At 40.9% G+C, this 9518-nt stretch overlaps 1 protein-coding gene across 2 annotated transcripts; it reads left to right on the top strand.

Moving 5' to 3' along the window:
* The first annotated feature begins 252 nt into the window (after window positions 1-252).
* Window positions 253-2025, top strand: LOC114467711 (peptidyl-prolyl cis-trans isomerase FKBP8-like). Of its 2 annotated transcripts, none has more exons than XM_028454224.1 (2): window positions 253-441; window positions 948-2025. In XM_028454224.1, exon 2 carries the CDS (start codon window positions 981-983, stop codon window positions 1950-1952), a length of 972 nt encoding a protein of 323 aa, XP_028310025.1. In that variant the 5' UTR covers window positions 253-441; window positions 948-980; the 3' UTR covers window positions 1953-2025. The 2 variants fall into 2 exon arrangements, with proteins under 2 accessions (XP_028310025.1, XP_028310024.1); XM_028454223.1 differs by having other exon boundaries at window positions 253-453.
* Window positions 2026-9518: the final 7493 nt, after the last annotated feature.

Genomic DNA, 9518 nt, shown 5'->3' with positions numbered 1-9518 from the left:
ATAAACCGGTTTTTCATGTAAACCTCAGTTTGGGAATTACTATTACCTTGTAAACATGAAGCAGAAGACTTTAATTCCAAATGATTTAATGCTGAATAACTCATTCTGAATAAAAAAAACATCACGTAAACGTGGCGACTGAGGAGTTTAGAACAACCGTTGCTCTGCCGGGGAAGAACCCCACATCACAGAACATCAAAGGAAGAGCAAGAAGTAGAACTCTAAAAAAGAGAACAAAAGGCAGAACTAAAAACCCAGAGCTCATAGTCTGTTTTTTCTCTCCTGAGGAAGTGTCTGCTCTGAGTGTGAATGCCCAAAGCTGGAGATAGGAGAGAATTAGGAAACAGCTGGAACAACCCCTGATTCAAAGAAAGACTGATACGTCCCAGAATTAACATCCTTCCCACAGATAAGACACAGCCCCTGAGCTACTCTTAAACAGTAAATCTCATGGTACAACCATCTTTTGGCACAAAGGACAATCTAACAAGTCAATTATGATTACAGTGACCAGCATTTTTACCAATTACAATTAAATCACAATTATTTTGTTAGCCTCAGAAATCCAATTACACTTACATTTACGTTCTCATTTACTTCACAATTATTCAGAAATACTAAGCTTGAAATAAATAACCTAATAAAAGTTAACCTTTTACATGGTTCACCAGTTTTGCATTAAATAATAATTTAATTTCTTATAGAATTTTAAAGGCAATTACAATTACAAAGTAAATGATCTAAACTCAACTAGAATTTAATGAGATTACAACAGCAACAGATTTTTAAAATTACAATTACAATTATAACTACACCATCTTTGTAATTAATTATCAATTACATGATTACAATTATAACTGACCCCAACCCTGCTCAGAAGCTGCCAGCTAATAATGGTAATCTAGTTTGTTTTAGTAATACTCATAATGTGTTTTCTTGTGTTTCAGGTTGTTTACCAAAGCAGTGACAGTGTACCAGTCATGAAGAGTGGGAATGAGATTGTCATGGATCAGTCCATGAGGAGAGAAACTGACCTCCAACCGCCTGCTGATGAGTGGTTAGATATCTTGAGAAATGGTATGCTAAAGAAAAAGGTGCTGCAGCCTGGAGGAGGAAGAGACAGTTGGCCACAACTTGGACAGATTGTGAAAATTAATCTAATAAAACGTATGTTGGATGGGTCGCTGATCGAGAAGGTGCCGGAGCTGTCGTTCACTCTGGGAGACGGGAAAGTGGTCAAGGCACTGGATGTGGCGGTGCGACACATGGGAATGGGAGAGACGGCGCTCATCCACGTTCCGTCAGCGATTGAGTTTGAAGTTACGCTCCTGGAAGTTACTAATGCTCCAGACCTGAAGCTGTTGCCCCCCACTGAGAAGATTGATCTGGCCACCTGCATGAGGGAGCAAGGCAATGTCCTTGTTCAGCGCAGAGACTATGACTACGCCACCCACAAGTATGACACTGTCCTGCAAATAACAGAGTCCATTTCTAAAGATGATATTAGTTCTAAAGAGGAGAACGAGCTGATGGAAGTGAAGGTGAAATGTTTGAACAACATGGCTGCTTCTATGCTGAAACTAGAACACTATGATGAAGCGCATTTCCACATGGACAAAAAACTGGCCTTGCAGGATAAATACTCAGAGGCCATTCAAACACCACGGGAGGCCCTGGAGCTGGAGCCACGTAACAACACGTTCCGCGATGAGATCTCCACGATGATGAAGAAGCACCGTAAGGACAGTGAAGATGATGAAAAAATGTTGGAGAACCTGTCCAGCACCCACAAACATCAGGCCATGGATGATAAGATGTTGGAGAACCCGTCCAGCACCCACAAACATCAGGCCAAGTCAGCATGGGATTTGATCTGGAAGTGGCTGCTTGGTGCCACTGCAGTAGCCATTGGTGGCATCGCTCTGTCTGTGGCCATCTATGCTAGAAAGTGATTCAAGAACTGTAATAACGACATGACTTAAACACTGGAGCACATCTGGCAGTGCATTCTGACCATGTGGTCCATGAGGGTGAAAGTATTAATCAGTTTATGACCTCCTCACTGTCACTCTGTTCTCTGCTATGTATTTGTGACAAATGATGTCATCCTCTACAGTTACAAGATGCATTTTGTAGGGCATAGGTGGGCAAACTACGGCCCGCCGAAGCCAAAATAAACAATTAAAACACAAAATGAACCGTCTTGCTCCGTCATTTATCTCAACGCTCGTGGGAACCAAATGTTCCGCTGAGTGTTAAATAATGAATGGGCAAGTAAATACTTTTCACTGAAGTCCGGTCAAAGGCTGTATGCCTTATTATTGGCAAAGAAACTGTTGCGGTTTTAAAGGAATACAACATCCACCGTCACTTTTAGTACAAACATGCTGCTAATTATGCTAATAACCATTATTATCAAATTATGTTGGAGGGTTTTTTCATGCAAATACTTTTTATTTAACTGAGCTACTTTTACACACACACACACACACATATATATATATTGTGTGTGTATGTGAACTTTCAAGTCCCACCTGTGCCCATTGCCCCCAAATAATTCTGACAAATAACCAATAGGGAACAAGTAATATAATATAAATCAAATGAAACTCATTATCTGAATTTAAAAACAAAACAAAAAACAAATGTAAAAAGTGCAGTAGAAAACAAAAAAACAAAGAAAAAAGAAACGAATACAGTACAAGTATGAAATCAACTAACAGGGAATAAGTATCATCATGTTTCATAATGCAGGTATATTTCATAAATAAATCAAAACTGAAAAACTAAATGAAATTATTTACCTGCATAAAAAATCAAATGTAAAAGTACAGCAGTCCAAATATTCAGGAAACAACAACACTTTGTTTGCAATCTGTGCCAAAAAGCTTAAGAAAACAAAAAAGTAAATACATGTTTTAAATCAGCTAATAAAAGTTTGTTTCTGGTTCTACTTCATATGCTGACGTAAATCATTATGTTTGCATTTTTGTTTCACGTTACATTTTGATCCCAGTCGCATATCTAATGTAGTCTTAAATTAATGATCTTTTAATTTCTGATACATTTTAGGATTCTAAATTTGCCTAGTAATGATCTTTATTGTCAATGAAGAAAGGGTTTTTAAGAGGATTGGCATGAAATTGAAAATTTCAACCTGTCATGTCTCCATTCTCCACCACACACATTGAGAAGCACTGCTTTACTAACAGACCTGTCTCTCCTTAAACGTACAAACGTTTCTTTAGAATTGGGGCTAAATTTGGGTGAAAGTTGCAAATCTGTAATGCATAAGGTTGATTTGTTATGAATTTTTTTTAAATTTGAACTTTAGACAAGGAGAAGAAGAATGTATGTATGCATCGGGTGCTGACCCGGCACGTCTGTCAATTTTTAAAAGTCCATGCGGCCCCTGAGCCAAAAAGTTTGCCCACCCCTGCTCTAGAGTGACAGTTGGCACAATTAAACAAAAGTGTATTTCCTGTAATAGACTGACGACCTATCCATAGTGAGTGTGCCCTGCCTTGAGTTATAGCCCCAAGCTCCTCACCAACCTTAAAGAGTACCTGTAGTGAAAATGTGTATGGCAAAAAATATGTTTAATGTATTACCAATAAACAAAATGTGTACCTTTTTATAAATAAAAACATTAAAATTACTTTTTAGAAGGGTTTAATACCTTCTGGCATAAACTATAGAGAGCCGCCATTTTGGACAGGATATGATGCAATTTCATTGATCGGCCCACCCTGTCATTTTAAATAAATGGTGCATTGGGGGAGGTAGAGGAGCTACGGGTCTGTGGACATTGTGGGAAGTGCAGTTCTTCTGTTGGCTCTCGGCACTAAGCAGCAGTGTGTCATCGCTCCCTCAGTGATAAAAGTGCACCTCCCAGGTTGTATGTTAGGAGAGGATTAAATATGACCTTTCTCACCAACTACCTGCTTCTTCTATGCGCCCTGTGCAGACTCAGCATCAGAGTTGGCGCCAGGCAGTATTAAATGAGGGGGCATTAAGAAAACTGTGGGTAGCACAAAAACACTGTGTTCCGAGTAGCATCATCCCCTCATGTTTATTTTTGGTCATAAATATTGCCACGGTTCCCTTGCATACAGTAAACATCTCATGTACAAACTTAAAAAGACAAAATCTTGCACAATTGGAACTTATTTTTTCCCCTCACAAAGGCATCTGTATAAAATAAAATGTCTGTCAAAATGTATATTTCATTTTTAAATAAAGTAACACCATAGAATGCATTTGATGGTTGTCTGGTAATTTCAATTTGTAGTTTCACAAGGTCCGTTGATCCTTTTTAAACAAAAAAATATCATTTTCTCAGTAACGGTTGGGTGTAGAACTTTAACAAATAGCTTTACTTCTTTTAAAAAGTACTTAAGTACAAGTACAATTACTGATTTAGAAATATACTCAAAAAAAAGTCCAGTACCCATAAAAGCCACTCAATGACAGTAACATGAGTACTTGTAATCTGTGACTTTCCCCTCTGAAGATAGTTCATAAAATGTGAATCTTAAGAGAAATAAATAAATCCCATATCACATGAAGAGCTGGAGAAGAAGCAGCAGCAACCGTTGCCATGAGTAACCTTCGTTCATCCTCTCATGTGTGGAGTTCAAAAATAAAAAAACTCAAGCGGATCACTTTCTTCAGCAAGTGGCAGATATGAGATGAATTGCTTACTGGGTTCCGTACATTGAAACGTACTGGGAAAAAAGCCTGGTGAGATCAGGAGTGTGTCCTACTGACAAACTCCCAGATACCTGGGCGACTTCTGCTAACACGTTCTTTTCCCCTGCTGCTGGCATCGCTTCCTTCATCTCTACCCTCGTCTTTTTTCACTACGCCTTTTTAATCTAATCATTAACTCAGGAAATCAAGGCACTTATTACGTTATGAGGACAAAGGAAGTACATAAGCCCACTCACACGTACACACACAAACACACTCTCACTGGAAAGCATTGCTTGCAGGACCTTATTATGACATAATGCACTCCTGACTCCTTCACTAATATGAACCATCGCACTCCTCTGAATGCATAGACTCACAAGTATTAACCTCACTACTATGGTAGCGTTGATCTCCCACATCATGAAGACCCTGGAGAGACTCATCCTTGTGCAGCTACCATCTCAGACCACACCTGGACTCCCTACAGTTTGCCTACCAGCCCAAGGTTGGAGTGGAGGACTCCATCACATACCTGCTCAACTGCGTCTACTCTCACCTGGACAAGCCGGCGAGCACTGTGAGGATCATGTTTTGTTTCACTTTTCTAGTGCCTTTAACACCATCCGTCTGTTGGGTGGCCAAGTGGGGGCCAAGGAGCCCCAGGCCACCCCCCCACGGCAGAGCAGCCCCCCAGACGCCCCCCCGAGATCCCAGGCCGAGAAGCAGCCACCGCCCCCACACACACATCCGAGAAAGCCCCAAGCAGCCAAACACCCAGTGCATCCCACCACCGACCCCAACCCCCAAACCGAAGGCCCCCCGCCAAAAATCCCCCCAGAAGGACACGGAACGGAAGCAGCACTGAGAGCAGCTCCCTCAGGGACGACGACCACGCCCATAGCCACCTAGGGCAACAAGGGGACGCTGCAAGTCGCCCTGCCAGCCCAGAGCACCCCAGAGCGCATCAGATCGCCTTTTCTCGACGCCGCCGGCGCGATGAGCCACCTACTTTCTAACACTACAAAACCGAACACCTCATTGGAAACTTACCATGTGGAGTTTGCAAGTTCCCTACATGTAGTACTCTGGCTTCCTTTCAAACCCTTAAAACACGTATTTTAGGTCTATTGGAGATGCTGAAATTACCCAGGAGTGAAAGTGTGTGTAAATGATTGTTTGGCCTGTGTGTGTTGAACCGGAGATTGGCAGGAGCAGCCCCCTGAGTGCAGGAAGAAGTGGGTATAGGAAACGGATAGATTGATTTTCCACACAACACTGCTACACTGCTACCTTCTGCTAGAAGGGTAAATACAATGTACTCCATGAATCACTTCTTTTTGAAATAAGAATACAACATATTTTTCTTTTTCTCAAAGGCAAAAGCTCACGACTCTATGAAAAAATAGTCTGAACCACAAGTCAAGAATCTCTGGACTAAGCAATTTTAACAATTAAAACTCTGCTTTAGAAATATGATTCAAGGATTTGTCAAACCCAATGAGCGCTGTGTTCTTCAAAGTAACTCTTGTACCAGAATGGGTCAAGTTACTTAGAAACAGTAATTAGTGATTACTGCTCCAAGGAAATAATCCAGTAACCATATTTTATTGATTATGTTTTTTCAAAAGTAACTAGGTACTTTAATCACTTTACTTAATATAATTAAGTTACTTTTCAAAACTGTGATACACAAAATATTAAACAGTAGACTTTCCAGCCTAATTATTTTTCTTTTGGCATATTACATTAAAAACACTATGCACATTACATTAAGCAAAAAATAAATTAAATGCAACAGTTTATGACTTGAAGAAAATTGTTTAACATTTACTATTTTTTACTGCACACTCTACCAAATTTTAATAAAATAAAACAACTCTTTCTTCTATTAACTTATATTTCTGATTTTCTCTGTGGCAGCTTGATGCCGTTTTTGGCCAGTCTACGGTGGAAATTGGCAACACGTCCTCAACAATTTGGCCAGCGACGAGCTTCGTCAGTTCAGCAGCACTAACTCCTGTCGCTCTTAAATCTATTCTCACTTGTTTAGCAGGAGATGGGGCCTCGAAATTTGGCTCGGTGGAAGTGGATGTTGATCTTGAGCTTTCTCAATGACTTTACATTCCTGTGCTGGCTTGCTAGGTGCTTACTCAGGTTTCAGGTGGAATTCTTTGATGTAGATAAAAGAGTGCAGAGGGTACGATAATATTTTTGTCGTCTATTACGGAGTCAAAATCAAAGTAATGTTGGTACTTCCAAGAATTAAAAGCTGCTTGCATATGCTCTCTCGCACTCCATTTTCTTGTGTGTTGTTTACCAATGATGTTGCGCCGCTCACGTCATTGGCTTGTGACTACGGTGGCCGACTGGGTTATAATTAAGCAATATCACACGAGAGAGAGTGCTGTTGTGCTGAAATATCAGCACTGGTGCGATTCGGCTGTAGATAATCACACCAGTGCAGAAATTTCACACAACAGCACAACCTCAAGTGTGATAGTGCTTTTATACAACAAGTTCTCCAAGCACATTTTATTAGAAATAAGTGACAAGAGATGATTTGTTTGTTTATTTAATCTGCAGTGTGAACGTAGTGACAGTGTACTGTGGTGTGTAGCCCAAGATCTAACAGTACATAAGTGATATGATCCGTAAGAAGTCCCAGTGTGTTGTTGCCCTATATCAGCACTCTTGGAATGTCTGATCACTTATCAAATCACTTGATCGGAACTAGTATAATGTGCGATAAAATGCCAGACACCCAACAGACATTAGCGAGACAGTTTAATTTAGACTAATCTAATTATTGTTTCTTCAATTATAATCCCTTACTTTACTCATTGAAAAAAGTAATCAGATTACAGTAACGTGTTACTTAATAAGAAATAAACTACTACTACTTCTAACGCGTTACTGCCCATCACTGCTCTGACCACAGGAAGGGTAGAACAATCACACACACACAGTCATACACACAGGGCACTCAAAGGACATGAGGACATGCTACGTCTGTTTGGTCGACTCCACAACCACCAGCCAGAGGGAGGACTGATTGAATTTCTCACTGATTAACTTTCAGCCGACATATTTAACCCCTTCACTCACCCAGTAAGCCCATTAAATTAAACTAAGGGCAGCATGGAGCGATGTGACTCATTGTTGGTCCTTTTACTCCTCCTCATCTGGTTCCCATTGTCTCTGTGATACTTTGTTATTAGAAGGTGATGCATTAAACCCACAACCATATCATCAAAGTGCTAGGCTTCACTCCCACACTGCCACGATAGTCACCATGTGACTAAAACATATTGAAATTCTCCCAAAGTACAATGCTCCAGCAGAAGTTTAGTTTAATCAATTTATGTGCATCACTTTTTATAAGGACAAGGTTGAGGATTTCAAGTCTTCATCATAAAATCTAGGAAACCATTTTGAATGTGAGTAATTTAAAGCATTTGCAGAAGGTCACGTTATCTAACCCCCATTAAAGTATGTTTTATCTTGTGCAGAGCCAGTTCTGTAGTTGCATTTGGGTTAAAGTGGTTCATCTGTAGAACCATCATTTTTTAAGTATTACTTTTAGTGAGACATGATAGAGTGGACTGGGGCCAAACAAACAGAAAGTCAAACACCACATCGACCTCGTTCTGTTTTAACAGCACATTTATATATGTAACACAACCTAGTCCAGGATGTTTCAGCTTCATCTCCAAAAGTAAGCATATTCCAGAATAATCCATATTTTCTACAAGAAGCAGACTTGTAATTGGAGAGTTGCTAGTTACAATCTCAGATTCAAATTCAGAATACTTTATTTATCCCGTAGGGGCAATTCAGTTTCAGTTACATTCCATCCAAGAAAACATAAAATGACACATATAACATAGGAGGACAGGAGAGGGAGAACTGTGGGCTGCCACAAGGGTGGCGCCCTGTGTTTTAGATGAGAAAATGGGAGAACCACAGGAGGAAAGGTGAGGGGAAAAGGCAGGCTTTAAACTAGGTTCCCTATTGGGGAAGACAACAGCACGTTAGCACCAGGGGGATGGGTGTTTTGGATGGGTAGCTCGCAGGTCAGCAGGGTGGTGAATAGCTGCCCTGACAGCGCTTAGGGGCCGGAGGAGACGGTTAAAAAAAAAAGGGGTTGTGTGTGAAAGTGTGGGGGAGTGATAATTTGAGAGTGGGCCTGTTTTCTGAGTCTCTGCTGCAGTTTCTCTCACCCTGGATTTCCACTGGATGCGTATCTTCACCGAGACTGCTCTGTTGCGTGACTTCAACGCAATCTGCAGTCCAGCAATCCCCACCATCTCCGTTTGCTGCTCATCTGTTCCAGCAAGCAAAGTGCAGCAAGGACTCAGGAGATCTCGCCAATTCATGTGTAATCGCGCGATACATAAGTATGATTCAACTATGGATAAATGCAATATTTATATGTGAAATACAATTTAACAGTGCTCGGATCGAGCCAACCATGGTATCAACGGAAAGGTCTGGTCCCTCCGAGTCCGAATTTGCTCTTGGTTTTTGGGTAGAGCTTGAATTGTGTCCGCTACAGCCGAAATGCATAATTTTCCCCTGAGTCCGAATGGGACTGTTGGAGGTTCCGGATGGTGGGTGTTTTCCCCCTTGAACACGTAGTATTTTATTTTGAAAATAATCCGGATTCTTTATTCTGTCCCTTTGTCCTACTTCCTGTCCCGCACGGGCTTATTTTTGTTAACTTGCTGCAGCACAGAGCCAGCGTCCAACAGAAATAGAAGTGCTGCATATTTGCAGCAGAGCGCAGCAGCATGACTCAGCAGTGGCGGTGCTGATTCGCATGC

This window comes from Gouania willdenowi, chromosome 1 (assembly GCF_900634775.1).
Source record: "Gouania willdenowi chromosome 1, fGouWil2.1, whole genome shotgun sequence".
Classification (NCBI taxonomy): domain Eukaryota; kingdom Metazoa; phylum Chordata; class Actinopteri; order Blenniiformes; family Gobiesocidae; genus Gouania; species Gouania willdenowi.
Note: the sequence above shows the minus strand (reverse complement) of the source record. Positions and strands in the feature narration are given on the sequence as shown.